The following is a 17476-nucleotide window of genomic DNA, read 5'->3' on the forward strand; positions in this document are numbered from 1 at the left end:
ACTGAGCTGAATATTGATGTCATTACTTGTTTATACCTTTCAAGATGGAATAATTAAATCAACTCGTGCTCACCATTCTTAAGCAAAATTCTGGTGCCTCCAACCTGGATTACCAGCGTGCTGTATAAAATATTGTAATGATGGAGACAAGCAGTAACTCCACCAACAGGTGTTCCTGGGTTTTTCTTAGTGTTAAGTGGTTGTTGTGTTTTGATATGATGTTGCTGTATTAGTTGCGAGAGTGTTAGGAAGAAGCTAAGTTTACTTGAAGTTGGTATTTGCTGTAGAGTCTCAATAAATCCCCATGATTTCTATAAGCAACTATTACAGCTGGTGGATGGGGATCCAAGATGACAAAAACATTTTTGCCTGAGTAGAAGTTTACTGAGTAGAAGTTTACTGGAAGCTGTAACTTTGAGCTTTTGCTCTCTATAAATAAGTGGTCTGATGAGGAAAGGAACATGGTGCTTAAAACTGTAGTTGCTGGGTGATGGTGTGAGTCAACCCGCCAGCACCTTGCTATAGCAAATCTGGAATTGGCCTTGCAAATTGGGCCCCATACCCAGAGCAAATCAGGACAGAATTCAATGTGAAAAGTCAGTTTGTATAAATGGTTTAACAGGACAACTCTAGAAACTGCTCATGAAGGATGATAACACATTAGAAAAACCTATGAACCGGATTACATGCAGAGTTATAAATGTGGAAGCAGAAATTGGGTTTCCTTAAAGGACTCATCTATTAATTCCCAGCCCCAAATGATTCATTTATACCAGATGCAGCAATTCAAAAATGATTGCTAGGGAAGTGGCTAAAAATTTGGAGAAGGCCCAGGTGCAAGCTATTCACAGATGTCCCATGCGTCATATGAGAGAGACTGTTTCTTGAGTGGCTTCCAGACCAGATGATATTTGCAGGCAGCATGGAATTGCTGAAGCAGGGGGAAGCCTCATCAGAGAAACTAGAAATTGCTGATACAGTAGGGCCACCATCAGCAATTTATGCAATAGCTCATGTTAAGAGCTGCCCAGATACCAGTTACTATATGACAGGAGATGTTTATGGCTGGAAAACCACAATGCTGTTGGACTCCAGGATAAAAAATAAATCTGATCCATGGAGAACATTCCGTGCTGAAGAGAAAGAACTTTTATACAACAGGAGTTAAATTAGTATCGATTCATCACCAGCCACTGCAGACAATAGGAAAAATTTAACTCATGCTGAATTTGGGGGTCTCTGCATATCAAATTGACTCTTGTTGTGGGGATCGGTATTTCTAGTGCTGTTGTACTACTTGCAGTGGATTTCATCCAAAGGCATCTCAAGAGTTTCTGGAGGGATAATAGAACAAACTTTTTTCTCCAAATAATAGGTGGGCCATGGGGAGCATGGAGGTGCCTGAAGCATGTCTACAAGCATGAGAGAAATGAATTGCTCTAGTGGTGTCTACGATTAAAGTTATGGTAAAACCAGGTCAACAGTATTCCCCCCCCACCCTGCCAGAATAGAAGTTTTCTGCACTGAACCTGTAGGAGTGTTTGAATATCCAGTCTTGATGGCTTTTCATCAATATTCTATTTCAAATTGAACTAGTGTGGGAGTTTTGGGTAATGTGACTGACCAGGAGGTACAGTAGCCATTGAAAAAAATCAGACAGTTGGACAAGGCCAGTGTAGCTGGTGTCTCAAAGCCTCTCATGGGGCAAAAATCAAGAGCTATGAAGCTGCACAGTCAATAAAAGAGCTAAGAATTGATTTAACAGACGCATCTGGAAAAGGCAAAGAAAAAAAGTGATTAGAACAGCTGCTCTTACAATATGCTAATGCGTCCCCCAGGAATAAGGAAGATCTTGGGAGGTATGATTCAGCAATATTCAGTTATGCTTAAGCCTGGGAGTGTTTCTGTGAAACAACTCCCATGTTGGATTCCCCTGGTGTTTTAGGTAGCAGAGAAAGATAAGCTAAATAGCACTCAGGAGGATGGTCTGGCTGGGCAATCTCCATCACCTTGGACATCCCCAGGTGTAGCCATGAAAAATTCCAATTGGGACATGAGGATATCTGTTGACTAGAGTAAACGTAATTTACAGACAAATCGACATAGCTACCACCCACTTCCCCATATAGCAGATACCCTGGATACAGTGTCATTAGCAAAACATTAAACTTGTTTTGATCTGCCATCAGATTACTGTGGCAACTATTGAGTAAGAAAAACCTGTCTTTATGACATCTTATGGACTGGTCAATTCTGCATAATGCCTTTTGGATTCATGACAGCACCAGGACTGTGTTAGAAGTTAGTAAATAATCTAATCAAAGTTTTGAGAATGGATACTGCCTCATACTTAGATGACTTCATTTGTTTCCATAAAACACAGGAAGAGCATTTGGTAGGAGTGTAAAGGATTATAAAACTTTTTGAGGAGTCAAGGTTTAAACTTCCAAGAAACAAAAGTCAGTCTGCAAAGAATAGCATCACCTTCCTGTGATATATCATCAGTAACAATGGGTTGGAACATCAACCCCAGACACTGAATGCTATAAAGCAGTGTTTCTCAACCTTTTTTTAAAAAAATACCCCTTTATATATATAAAAGGGGGTACTATATATATATAACTACCCCCAGTACCTACAGTTTTCAGACACACCATTTTTTTTCTACCATTGCAACACATTTGTTTAAACAACTTAATCGTAGCCAGGTGGGTGATGAAATTTTTGGATGTAAAAAGTACAAAAATAATAAAGCGCTGTCAAACTTTAAACAAAAATTCAGTTTTCTCCAAATTTCAGTTGTATTGACATATCCCCCAGACTTTTCTCGAGTACCCCAAGGGTAGTCATACTACTGGTTGAGAAACACTGCTATAAAGAATGGAAGGCTCCAACAAACTTAGAGGAAGTACATATGCCTCTGCAGATTCCACAGGAGATTTTTTATAAAAGTTCACAGCATGGATGGCTAAGAGCAACATTGTCTGTATAGGAGAATACCCAGCCCTCCTCTACAAAAAAAGCTTCTTGAGTCTCCTAAACCTTGCTGTTTAATTCCTCTATTCCTTAATTTTTCTCAACCATAAACTGTGATGCCTTAAAGGCTGCAGGTAGATTTGCACTTGAATAAATTGCATGAGCTTGGTAGTCAGCAATTAAATGAGAGAGAGGCCAAGATCTAGGACCCTCAAATCCTTTCATCCACCTTTATGAATTCACACTGTACAAAAATCAACCACAGCATCCTGCATTGACTCCTTATGAGGTACTGCCCAGAAAGTGGCCTGTGGAGATGGATTCATAAATTGTGTTAATACACATTCACACTTCACTATAAACCTGGAAAGCAAAATGTGGTTGTAGATGCTGTAAGCCAACTGTGGGCAGCAAGAATAGGCTCAGTGTGATCTTATGATGACATTTAGCAAGAACAGTCAGAGCCCCTCATTTATGTATGGTGCACCAATACAGCTGCTGGAGGAAAACAAGACTGGAGATGTTCAATGCAGTTCAGAAACAGTTATCCATTGATCCAGCTACCAACCTGCCGGTGTATGAATATAGCAGAGTTGTCTTGTTGGTAAGCTTACTGTACTAGAAAGCTGTCATGATAATGAAGTAGTAGGTTATGCAGAATATAAAAGGAATTTGAAATGGGTATCCAACAGGGTATTAATTTTGTCTGGGAATAGCTGAAGATGTTAAGGAATGAATACTTTCCTGTCTTATCTGTCAAGAAAGGAAAGCACCACAAAAGGAGATGCAGAACTACTTTAGGGGAAAGGCCCCAAACTAGTCTGTCCTGGGAGTTCATACAGATTGACTTGAAAGGCCCACTACTAGAATAACCAGATGAAAATGAGAATTTGCTGGTAGCTCACAATATCTTTTTAAAGACTATGGTGCTCCAAACATGCCTGAGACAGTATTCCAGGAAAAGGAGAGTTACCTGCCCATACAGGAAGGAGAGAAAGTTTGGCTCTACAACTAGAAAAATCTGTCAGGGACCTCACAAAGTGCCTGAAAAATGGCACAATGATTCCTTGCTGATTTGTACTTGACAAGAACACATGTACAGATTTACTGAAAGAAAGGGGAGAGAGTACATGCGGAGTCTTCATAAATTTCCAGGCTAGAAAGGGAACTCCGGAAGAACTTCCCTGAAATAATTCCTGTTTGAATTAGACCATCTCTTTATAAATATATCCAATCTTGAATTAACAAATGCTGGTGATAGAGGATCTATCACAAGCCATGTTAAAGTGTTTCAATGATTAATTTGTTTCATAGTTAAAGTGTATGCTTTATTTCCTATCTGAATTTGTCTAGCTTCAATTTCCAGCTACAAGATCCTGTTATGCCTTTGTCTGTTAGATTAAAGAGCCCACTATTAAATATTTGTTTCCAGTGTAGATACTCATAGGCTACGTCTAGACTGGCATGATTTTCCGCAAATGCTTTTAATGGAAAAGTTTTCCGTTAAAAGCATTTGCGGAAAAGAGCGTCTAGATTGGCACGGACGCTTTTCTGCAAAAGCACTTTTTGCGGAAAAGCGTCTATGCCAATCTAGATGCGCTTTTCCACAAAAAAGCCCCAATTGCCATTTTCGCGATCGAGGCTTTTTTGCACAAAACAAATCTGAGCTGTCTACACTGACCCTTTTGCGCAAAAGCTTTGCGCAAAAGGACTTTTGCCCGAATGGGAGCAGCATGGTATTTCCGCAAGAAGCACTGATTTCAGACAGTAGGAAGTCAGTGTTCTTGTGGAAATTCAAGCGGCCAGTGTAGACAGCTGGCAAGTTTTTCCGCAAAAAAAAAAAAAAAAAAAAGTTTTTCCGGAAAAACTTGCCAGTCTAGACACAGCCATAGAGTGTGATCAAGTCACTTGTTAATCTTTTCTTTGTTGATCAAACTAGATTGATTTCCTGAATCCATCAATGCAGGCATGTTTAAACAACGTTTTAATCATTCCCATGGGCTCTCCTCTGAACCTTCACCAGTTTACCAACATCCTTCATAAACTGTGGATATTAGAATGACACGGCATTCCAGCAGAAGTTGCACACAGTGTCAAATATAGTGGTAAAACAATCTCTTTAGTCCTACTCAAGATTCCCCAGTTCATTCATCCAAGAATCATATTGGCATATTTGATTACAGTTGCACTGAAATCTCATCTTCATCTGATTAAAAAAAAAATTGGGTTAATGGTAGATAGAATCATTGCTTTAGAATCACTATGTTGCCAGTAGGGTCTCTCATCTTGTAAATATGGCTGACTTTCTTTGTTTCTAATGTATACATTTATACTTGGCTATATGAAAGGAATATTATTTGCTTGTGCCCCATTTACCAAATGATCCAGAAGGACCTGTATCAGTGACATTTCCTCTTCATTATTTACCACTTCCCAAATCTTTGTATTATTTTATCAGTGAAAATTTAGTGTTTTATTTTAGGTAATTGATAAAAAATGTTTAATAACTAAGGCTAAGAACTGAGCTCTGTAGGATTCTACTAGCAATACACACACTCAGTGATGATTCCACATTTATAATTGTATGTCAAGACCTGTCTGTTAGCCAGTTTTTAAATTTTTAATATGTGCCATGTTAATTTTTCAATCAAATTGTGGTACCAAGTCAAATGCCTTGTGGAAGTCTGAGAATATTACAGCAACACTATTATCATTATCAACCACATTTATCATGTTATAAAAATCAAGTAAGTTATGCAGGATTTATTTTACATAACCTCATGTTTATTGATATTAAATATATTATAATATTCTTCATTAATCAATTCCTATATCACAAGCTCTATTACGTTGCTGCTATCAATATGAGACTGATTGGCATCAGGTTATCCCATTTTTATCTTTTGAAATATTAGCACAATATTGAATTTCTTTTAGTTTTTAGGTCTTCTTTAATGTTTCAACATTAATTGTCCAGTTGGCGCCTTATCCAGCTCTTTTAAAATACTTGTATGCTAGCTCTCTGAGGGTACGTCTACACTACAGCGCTAGTTCGAACTAACTTAGTTCGAATTAGTTAATTCGAACTAAGCTAGTTCGAACTAACGCATCTAGAACTAAAAACTAGTTCGAACTAGCGTTTTGCTAGTTCGAACTAGTAAGTCCACATTGAGTGGACTCTGAACAGGGCTTAAGGATGGCCGGAAGCAGTGCCGGCAGGGCATAAAAGGAGGACTTAGAGCATGGAGATACTGTCTCAGGCTAGCCGAGGGCTGCGCTTAAAGGGTCCCGACCCCCACCCCGGACACACAGTTCTAAGGGGTGCCCCGCTTGCAAAGAAGTTCTGGCTTGGAGTGCCCTGAGTGCCCACACTGGGCACATCACACCACTCGGCCATCAGCCCGGCTGCACTTGCCGCAGGCTGCCATCTGGGGAGAGGGAGTAATTGGGGGGCTGCAGGAGAGCTTCCACCCCCAGAAGCCCGCAGAGCCAGCCCAGTCCTCCCCATCGGGGGCTCGTACCCCATTCCTCCCTCACCTCCTTCCACTCGCCCTTCCCTAGCCCCCCTTCTTCTTGATGTACAAAATAAAGATAACGTTTCTTCCAACATTGACTCTGTCTTTATTGAAAAAAACTGGGGGAGACTGGGAAAAGGAGGTGGGAGAGGGGAAGAGAAAGGCTGGGAGAGGGGAGGGCAACTAACATGATCAGGGGTTGGGAACAGGTCCCAGATGAAGAGAGGCTACAGAGACTGGGACTGTTCAGCTTAGAAAAGAGGAGACGGAGGGGGGACAGGATAGAGGTCTGTAAAAGCAGGGGTTGGGTGGAGAGGGTGCATTCAGAAAAGTTCTTCCTGAGATCCCATAAAGAAGGACTAGAGGACACCAAAGGAAAGGAATGGGTAGCAGGCTTGAAACTAGTAAGAGAAAGTTGTTCTTCTTGACAAAGCAAATAGTTAACCTGTGGAACTCCTTGCTGCAGGAGGCTGTGAAGGCTACAACTAGAACAGAGTTTAAAGGGAAGTGAGATCAAGTCATGGAGGTTGGGTCCATGGAGTCCTATTAGCCAGAGGGTAGGAGTGGTGTCCCTGCCCAAAGTTTGTGGAAGGCTGGAGAGGGATGGCACGAGACAAATGGCTTGGTCACTGTCTTCGGTCCATCCCCTCCAGGGTCCCTAGGGTTGGCCGCTGTGGGCAGACAGGCTACTGGGCTAGATGGACCTTTGGTCTGACCCAGGACGGCCATTGTAAGCTCAGGGCTCAGTGTCGGGGGTCTCAGTGGACCCCCTTGATTTTCATGCACACCTGGTCCTGGGTGGCCAGGCTGGCAGCTCTCCTGCCCTAGACGGCCACTTTCCTGTGCCTAGTGCGGAGATCGTGGACAAGGTCCACGATGTCCGCACTAGCCCAGGAAGGTGCCCGCCTCTTGCGGTCCAGGGCAAGCTCCCGGGAGCCGCCAGCCTGGTCCCGGCAAGAGGGGGTGGGCTGGGGGGCATCGGGTGGGTGGCTCTGTGCCGTGCCAGGTGCAGGGTCTGCTAGCTGGGTGCTGGCAGGCTTGCACCTGGCACGGGCACCGTAGCCAGCCCGTGCCCCTTTAAGGGGTCCGGGGCCGGGAGGGGGGCATAGAGTTTCCCTGGTGTTGGCCAGAGTGGCCACCAGGGAAACCTGGGGAGGGCTAGCCTCCCACTAGTTCGAACTAAAGGGCTACACAGCCCTTAGTTCGAACTAGCTAGTTCGAACTAGGCGTTAGTCCTCGTAAAATGAGGTTTACCTAGTTCGAACTAAGCGCTCCGCTAGTTCGATTCAAATTCGAACTAGCGGAGCGCTAGTGTAGCGCATAGGAAAGTTAGTTCGAACTAACGTCCGTTAGTTCGAACTAACTTTCTAGTGTAGACATACCCTGAATGTTTTAATTTAAAAAGTGTCTAACTTTAAGTAATGCTGTTTAGGATCCTCCTCACTTACAATTTGAATGGAAAATGTTTCATGATCATACAATATAACTAACTCACCATGCATTTTCCCAAATTAGTACAGAAATAATTATTGAGCATACCTGGCTTGTATGTATTTTTATTGACAGTGATACCATTTCCCTTGTGTTAGGATTCTTTTTGTTTATATTTTAACATTTCCCTCCTATTGTCCTTAACCATCCATAAATGTTTCCCTTCCTTCCCTTATCATTTTCTACAATTAATAGCTTATGATTTGTGTTTACAGCTATCAACTTCCCTTTTCTTACATTTTTATATATAATTTTTTTTGGCTGCTTTCACATCCCCTGAATAAGGTTGGTTTTTTTTACCAAGTATGGCCCTCTTTCTCAATAACAGCATAGGTCTTACACAGCAATTAATTAGTAATCTGGTGTTAACAGGATATTAAATTAAATGTATTTAACTCTTTACTTTTTCTTTACCTATGCCACCAATTTTTGTATTGACAGCATATAACTGCACTACAGAATTTTTCAAGGAGGAACAAGTAGATTTTGGCAGATGGCGAGAAAGCAGATTCTGTAGCAAAATTCTGCATCTAAGGGGTTGTTTCTTCTATATCAGATGCCACAGCTGCAGAGTACATAGGGCCCTGCCTATAATAAGATTTCAGCACACAAAATGCTGCCTTGTGAAGCTCCTCTGGAATGAGGATGGATATAAATGCTATACTCAGTGGCTCTCTGAGAGCTCCCCTGTGTACTTTTTCCCTTTCAAATGTCAATGTGGCTGAAATGAAATGTGTCTGTCTGAGAAGGAAAAACTCACTGATGACTCATTTTTGTTAGGGCTGCAGCAGCAGCAGCACCTGAGAAGCTTTATAACCTTGCTGGAACAGCCCAGCAGGTTAATTTCTTGTGTGTGTGGGAGCGGGGAGGGAGAAGAGGTTTTCTGTTCTGTGAATTTGCGGTTTTAAATGGTGGAAAGGGGTCCTCTTTTCATGTAGGTAAGTTTATAGGGGAGCTATTGATTTAAAATATATGTAAAGAATGGAGTGTGGCATATTTGTGCTAAATGCTTCCATGGCAATTTAGGGGGGACCAAGTCAAAGTAACTCCCCTCCCCCATTCCTGTGTGCTGCAATGTCTGATTAAAAAGTGGTAGGTTTGGTTGTTGATCCCTGGAAGGGAATGAACTGTGTTGCACTTAGTGGGACTAAAGCAGATCACCTGACAGATTTCAATGGTGTTTTTTAAAACACCCAAGAAAACCAAGCTCCAGTCCTCCTTGTGTTAGTGTGGAGTAACTTGCATTTATGCTAAGGTAAATCTAGCTTAGACGGCAATTACATGTATAAATGGTTTTCTGCACTGCATCTGTCGTGGCTCTGCTGCAGTGTGAAGGGAAGTTGGCTTTAAGGAACCTGTGCAGAACAATGTTGGCTCTTTCTGGAGTGATATGAAAGCCTCTGGGGGCTTCCTGGATTAGGCTGGTAAAGTGGCTACTGGGGATCCCCTAGTCATTTCCCCTCACTGAGGTAAATAGCTACTCGTTCTTGAACCTGATTCCCTTTTCCTTCAGAAGCTGAGTAGACAGCCTGGCTGCTCAAATTTTGCGGAGAGGGAGGATTTACAGATTAATTCGAAAGCACTTCTCAGTGGGTCCCTTAATGAAGGCAATTTGGTAGAAAGTAGCCCAGCCGTTCACTGTTAACAGAGAGAATGGAACTAGGGATTCGCTCAGTCCAATTCCCTACCCTGTGCACCATCTTCCCTCTTATAAAGTTCCTTTTGGGCCCTCGTTCATCTTGTTCATTCATTAGAATTAAATACGTTTAGAGCGTAGTTCAGCAAAACATTTGTTTTCTTGTTCATTAAGAGTGTATGCGTGACGCACACACACTATTATCTCAGTTTTATAAGCAGGCAGAATAACACATGTATAGTGTATTTCTCCCTGAAGGATAAAAATCTCGAACAACATATTCACTTTAACTGTTCATTACTCTGGTCAAAATATATTTATTTCTACTTTCTAAGGAATTGTCTCGAACAAGAATTTAAAATGAATGTTTTTACTTAGGCATTAAGGGTCTTATTGTTTTATAGCCCTTATGAAGCCACTTCTGCTGGTGCAAAGTGAATAATAAATGCTCACTAAAGTACTTTACCCCAACTTTGAGCCAGAATGCATGACTACAGAAGACAGTAGAGCATAAGGCCAAAGGGCTTCACTTTTCCTCTTTACTGAACATGAGATCTGTTGTGAAATAACTTTATTAAACGGATTCACAAAGGAAGAGACTTTAAAACCAAACAAATTCAAATGAGAAGTTAGGCTCAATTGCTTTAATAGCCAGAGTGATTAAACACTGAAACAAGCTAACAGCTCCCGGTGGCCACGGATCACCGTTCCTAGCCAATGTTACTTGTGAATATTGGTGCATATGCATTGATGCATATAATGGATACTCACAAGTATCACAGGAATGAGGCTATCAAAGGTCACATTTGGGTCCCTTGATAAGAAAAGAAGCCCTCATATCCTCCACAAGACTGTGGAAGTTACAGCTGTACCTTAAAATCTTCTTCCTTTGACTGTCCTGAAGGGATTGACACTAACTGTGACATCTCAGACTGTAATTCATACTATTGCTCTCTATGTCCACAATTTGCCCAGTTATTAAGCTATTTTCAAATGATTCCTTCACAGTATTAGACAGAGCCCCTTCCTATTAGGTATGGTAAACCCAGCAGTAACATACATCTGTCTATTGCAGGTAAGAAGTGCTATATAAGACATTTTGAATTTTCCATAAATAGAGTGGGAAAACAAAGCATTTGCACAGTGACATAAAAAAATTAGTGAATCTTTCTGAACTTTTAAGGATTTAATAAAGTAGTTACTTTGTGCTATGTACTAAGCCATGTCATGATTAGATTTATATTAGTAAATATAAAGGTAAGCAGCATTTGCACCATACACACACAGACAAAAATATTCCTATCAATAATAATCAAAACGTTGCTTGAGATCTTTAGGGCTTGATTTGTATATTTTGACATGTAATATTTTCAATTTGTGTTTCAATGATTAAAAAGGTTTAAGTTTTTGAATGTCAATATCTACCTTAAATACACAATTATCACCTAGCCCTTCATAACTTCCAGAACATTTTAATAGATAAAAATTGAAAGCAAATACTTAAAATCCATAATTTTGGGCAACTGTAAAAATTTAAATTTATAAATATAAACATTCATAAAATAAGCATTTATATCTATCAAAAATATAAAAAATTGAATTCTGCCAAGACTACATATCATATTTTTATTTTTGTTGGTCTATTATAATTGTTTACATGTTACTTTGTTATTGCAAATATGTTTTCTCCAGCATGGATTACCTGTATATTGAGCATTGTTTTTTATTTTTGTTTTTTTTTAAATGACCTCATGGTCCATTCAAATATCTCTGTTTACAGAATTCAGTGCCATGCTTCAATGAAGAACTGTTATGATTGTTTTATGCAGATAGGAGGGATTTTCCAAAATCAGAGATGGTATATCTCTCATATCACAAAAAAGCTTGCCAAAAATCCATTCAATAATCACTGAATTAAAATTTACTGTTCTCTTTATTACCAAAATGTATCCTCGTAAATATCAAATCTATGTAAGTATCAGTAGTTCCATCCAAACTCTTCATCTGACTTACAGAAAGGGCAAACACCAGTAGATAAATCTTTCAAAATGACCTTCGCGCTAGGAATCAATGTATCACGACAAACATGTGGCCCTTCTATTTTCTATCTTGTACATTGCCTTGACTCCATATATAAATATTGTTGCCAATGTAAAGGTATAAAAAGTTGTAGAGCAATAAGAAATGCTTCTTCAGGTATATTGATTACCATTTGTTAGAGACAGATGAGGCTGTTGATTTTTTTTTTAAATTACACTTCTGTCTCTAAGTCCATTTAACTTTTCACATAACTGTGTGTGGTAAGAGTATATCAGATCCTCTAAATATGAAGTAACATATATAATTCAGATTCAGTACTAAAACAAAAATTTTAAAAACTCACCCATCTTGGGGATGGCGCATCAGTGCCACTTTACTTTTATCAAATTCTTCCATGTCAGAGTCCTCATTTAAGAGCACATATTTCTCATGCTTGCCTACTTCCATCATTTTAATTAATCTGTAAAACCTTAATTTAATACCTGTGAAAATCTCTGATGCTTTGTTCCTAACCTGCTTATAAACATGCCCCTATACACTCTCCTGGCTTTTACCTCCCACTGTAAAGTTCAGTAACAATTTCAAGGCAGAGCCCTTCTTTGTGTGAGTTTTTTGTACGTGAAAGATAATCTAGTTTTGTAACTCCAGGAATTCTTGGATTGCCTCCATTTGTCTTCTGCTAGCTCCTCCTCTCACTTTCACAACAAATTATGCACTCAAGTTCCAGTCTCAGAATACAGAGATGAAATCAGGTTCATTTTCAAGAAGTAGGCAAAAGTATAAAAGAGGAGAAAGAGAGAGAAAGAGAGAGAGAGGAAAAGTACTTTTTGTCTTTGTATTTTTTTAAATTTGCCCCTTTTTTCAATTACAAAAGTGAAAAAAAGGTTTTATTTAAAACAAAAATAAAAATGAGAGAGACTAACATTATTCTTTCACTTTTTTTGGTCCCCTTTTCAGGGGAAAAAAGGGAAAAGATAGTTAAGTGGGTGAAAGGAAGGGAACTAATAGACCCCTTCCCCCAATAAACTCCCAGTGTTGTCCTGTGCTCACCTGCCTCTGTACTGCCTCTGATTACCATAAAATATGGGTGAAATCTTGGACCTGTGGAAATCATGAGAGTTTTGCTATTGACTTCAATGGAAGGAAGATTTCAACCTTTATTCTTAAAGCACTATCTATAGACTTTATTTTCTCTTCTTTTTCAGAAACTAACTTATGCTCTGATTTTTTTAATTCTCATTTGTGTTGAGTGACAACTACTCTCAGGAAGAGGTGTTACCCAGCAGGGGTTACGATGACAGAATTAGGCCCTTTGTGCTTGCTTTCTTTAAGGGTGTGTCTAGACTACATGCCTCCGTCGACGGAGGCATGTAGATTAGCCAGATCGGCAGAGGGAAATGAAGCCGCGATTAAAATAATCGCGGCTTCATTTAAATTTAAATGGCTGCCCCGCTCTGCCGATCAGCTGTTTGTCGGCAGATCGGGGCAGTCTGGACGCGCCGCGCCGACAAAGAAGCCTTTTTTGATCGGCACAGGTATGCCTCGTGAAACCAGGTTTACCTGTGCCGATCAAGAAAGGCTTCTTTGTCGGCGCGTCGCGTCCAGACTGCCCCGATCTGCCGACAAACAGCTGATCGGCAGAGCGGGGCAGCCATTTAAATTTAAATGAAGCCGCGATTATTTTAATCACGGCTTCATTTCCCTCTGCCGATCTGGTTAATCTACATGCCTCCGTCGACGGAGGCATGTAGTTTAGACGTACCCTAAGAGATAAAGAACATGAGCAAATTCATAGGAAAACATCTAGGCTGTGTCTACACTGGCCTCCCTTTCGGAAAAGGGATGCTAATGTAGACTTTGGAATAGGCAAATCCGCGGGGGATTTAAATATCCCCTGCAGCATTTGCATTAACATGGCTGCCGCTTTTTTCCGGCTTGGAGATAAGCCGGAGAAAAGCGCCAGTCTAGACGCGATTCTCTGGAAAATAAAGCCTATTCCTACTTGAAAGGAATAAGAGATCCTCCGGAAAAGGCTTTATTTTCCGGAGAATCACGTCTAGACTGGCGCTTTTCTCCGGCTTATCTCCAAGCCGGAAAAAAGCGGCAGCCATGTTAATGCAAATGCCGCGGGGGATATTTAAATCCCCCACGGATTTGACTATTCCAAAGTCTACATTAGCATCCCTTTTCCGGAAAGGGGTGCCAATGTAGACATAGCCCTACAGAATAACCCTCATCCTCTAAATACATGCCAATTACGCAGTGTATTTGCGGGTGAAGGGTATCCATCAGCACTTGAAGAATACCCTAGTATATTTGCAGAAAAGCCAATTGAACATAATACTCCCAAAAATCTGTTTTTCTGTCCCAATTGATCTGTTAGAGGCTGCCTTACTGAATAAATAGGTTATTCAGTCCAAATATTCCTTTGTGTATGGATGTGATGTTTTGATTTTTGGTTTATTTTACAGGATGGCCTACTTAGCGAAAAGTTCTTAGGAACAAAAGAAATCAAATGTCTTTGAAAAAAAACCAATAGCTTAATTGTTCCTCACATGGTTATTAGCAGTCCCAACCAAGATTGAGTCCCCATTGTGCTCACTCCTACACAAAAACCCAGTGTGAAATAGTCCTCAACTTTCAAAGCTTGCACTCTGAATTGACAGGGCAGACTACTTAAATTGTAAGATCTTGGGGGCAGAGACTGTCTCTTTGTTCTGTGTTTGTTTAGTGACTAGCACAATGAGCTCCTGGCTTGTGACTGGGACGCCCAAGAGCTATCCCCCTACAAAAGAATAATAAGCATCAGAGGAGAAACAACAGCAAAGATTATTGAGACATTCAGCGAGTCAGTGGCAAAGGCAGGAATTCAATCTTTGTGTCCCCAATCCTACGCTAATGTCTTAAACTGCCCTAAACAGCACTGCTTCTCAGCAAAATGCTCTAGATGGAAACGTGTAGCACTAGCTGTAGCTACACTGATTTACATCAGTTTCAGATTTCTGTAAGTCTGAGTAGAAGACATAATTAGATAGAAAAACATATCTCTGGAAAGTTGGAAAGATGCACAGTATCATCCTGAGGGGAAGAGATTTTTCAGTCAACCCATGGTCTCAGGATTTGTAGGTAGGATAAGATACATTAATAAAATGGAATGTATAGTTCACACAATGCTTTTCAAAGGTGTTGAGGTAATAGCCTTACATTCCAGTTTATAGCACTGCATTCCCAAATGAATTACTTATGGGAACTCAGCCTTGTGCCTATTTTACTTGCAGCTTTCCATATGTGAACACCACCACCACCACCAAAGCCTGCATGCACCCTTAAAAACATAGAAGCAAAGTTTCAAAGTTTAAGTCCATGGGTCTAATTGTTGTCAACCAAGATACAATTCACTCTATTTCTACAAAATGGTGGGTTAGATTATGGTCGACCTGATGCCCTCCCAGCAAGGGATATCGGTTACTCTCTTCCTCCTTGAAAGACAGATGGGAGCCAGGAATGGACGTGCCTTGGCCCTACCCATCCTTACCATCAAAGTTCTGGTTAACACTCTGTTCCCTCATTACCTTCCTTCTCCCCCTATATACTTGACACAGACTACTTCCCCCGTGCTTCTAAGTCAGATGCACAGTCTGGGTCCTGCTCTAATCATTAGGCAGCATAACGACACTCCACCCCCTATGTGGCACACAGCTACAATAGTCTGGGGGTAATGACTTCCTTGAGCTAGTCATGTTTGATGCAAAGCCTACCATTTGGAGAAGTTACAGTTGTGACAGGATAGGCATACCCTACACTGGGTCTGAAGAGGTTAATACCCTTTGGGTGGAAGAAGTCCTGGGCATGCTCCAAGTGCTGGGATAGTATAAAAGGGAGCAGCTCAACCCAGTCCGGGCTCAATGCTAGAAAGGAAGGACCTGCTGCTCTGTGACAAGGACCTCTGCTCTGTGACACATCAGGTCATGTGTCCCTGCAACCCAGAGACTGCTTTATACATTCTGGCTACTGGGCCATGCTGCCCTGCAAGGAAGAGCTGCATTACAGACTCTGGCCATTAGCCCATGTTGCCTCGGGGTGACAGGCTGGCTCAGGTCACTGATAGACCGGCCGTGATGAAAGTGGTATCCACATGTACCCTTGTGAACCTCCTTTTTGGCATGGGGTGTGCATACATTGTGACACAGTTCATCTGAGGTCACCAGTTAAATTTAGTGAGTTCCAACCCAGAATATTTCCATAGATGGGTTCAATGAGGATGTGACTACAAACACTTCAGTTGAATTTAATATTATATGCTGCTAGGAGACCACTGACTGTAAATGTCATTACGCAGTATTTTCTACTCACCTAAATGTGAAGTGTTTTCCTCTAAATTACAAAAGTTACTATCACTTTGGTTAAAGTTAGTCGTTCACATTAGGCATGGGCCAGATCATGCTCCTGTCCAGTTATCTGTGGACAGAAGGAACCCTCTTTACGATGAGCTCCTTTCCCTTGTAGAGGGATCAACTGGCTCTGAAGCATCATATCCTCTTTGCTGACTCCTTTGTAATGGGCAGCTAGTGTGTTTGATATTTATGCAGGGGGAGAGTGCAGGGCATGCGCAGGCCTGGGTTGGGTGGTGCTTGAGAATAAACATAATCCTCTCTGGAAATTTCCTAGATAAGGTAATGCAGCCACAGGCTGTAATCATCATCCTTTGGAACCACACGTTCAGTCTAAATACTGCTACTTATTTGTTGTTAACCTTTGGTTTATTTTTGGTCTAATGAAAAACCTGATAAAAATTTTTGGTTGTTTTTTCCCTCCAAGAAACAGAACCTATTCCATCCAAGGGAAGAGGCAGGGTGAATCAGCATAAGTAATGAGACTATTAGACTGTGACAGTGAGCAATGCACTGGGTTGCAGGCACTTGACAATCAGCTCAATCAACATACACAGATTCCAGTTAATCACAGTTGACCAGGACAAGGAGCTCAATGTTTAAATAACAGAGAGGCAATACTTTGTTGATGGTGTAAATTATGTAGTCCAATCTCAGGAAGGCTCCTTAACTGCAGGAAAGACAGTCTATCAAAATGTCATTATGCTGTTTGTATAACTGCACCATTGCTGCCGATGTCTGTGCAGGTCATTGCAGATTCAGTTTTGTGATTAATTTAATGATAAAAATCTAGAAGAATTACTGGTGGTTGCTCTTCATATATTCACCTCAGCAATTCCCCTCACAGACATACATATAGACAGACGCACACCAATTATGCTAAGGAGTTGATAATCCTTGTGATCAAGATACAGCATTTTAGGTAGCAGCACAGAAGGGAGAAAGGGCAGCCACCCACTTCAGGCAGTAACTCCCATCCTATGCAGGTAGGTGGTCAGGGAATAGGGGTGGATAGAACCTTGATTATGCCCCTCACGTTCATTAGCTAGGGGTGCTAACTGTTGCAGAAGGGCTGACACATCATACTTCCACCTCCGAGGAAGGAGAAAAAAATGAAATATGAGATTGGAACTGGGAGAGAACTGATTCTAAAGCTGAAGCAATGCAAAGAAGTGCTGCCCCTGACTTGAAGTCCATTCTGCCCAGTGTTATTATATTATAAAGTGTATTTACAATCTCATAAGGCCAAATTTTCTTCTCAGTTAAACCAATGCAACCTGATTTAACTCTATATGGGCGAAATTCTGCCTTGATTTATTCCCTGTGCAAACACATTGTATCCCATTGACCAGTACAAATCTAAGGACTCCAGAGGTGTGGCATAGGATGTGAGACTGATTAATTTGGTTCACTCTATTTAAAAGCTA

At 40.9% G+C, this 17476-nt stretch overlaps 1 protein-coding gene across 2 annotated transcripts in view; it reads right to left on the reverse strand.

Moving 5' to 3' along the window:
* The window catches only part of LOC102457239 (uncharacterized), a 57965-nt gene extending 45632 nt beyond the window's left edge, over positions 1–12333 (reverse strand). The window contains exon 1 of one of the 2 annotated variants that reach the window (XM_006112756.4): positions 12002–12333. In XM_006112756.4, the coding sequence (XP_006112818.2) occupies positions 12002–12108 (107 nt within the window). In that variant the 5' untranslated portion in view covers positions 12109–12333. The remainder of the gene's footprint in view (positions 1–12001) is intronic. The other variant, XM_006112757.4, reaches the window with a different exon arrangement.
* Positions 12334–17476: the final 5143 nt, after the last annotated feature.

Source organism: Pelodiscus sinensis, chromosome 5, assembly GCF_049634645.1.
Source record: "Pelodiscus sinensis isolate JC-2024 chromosome 5, ASM4963464v1, whole genome shotgun sequence".
NCBI lineage: Eukaryota > Metazoa > Chordata > Testudines > Trionychidae > Pelodiscus > Pelodiscus sinensis.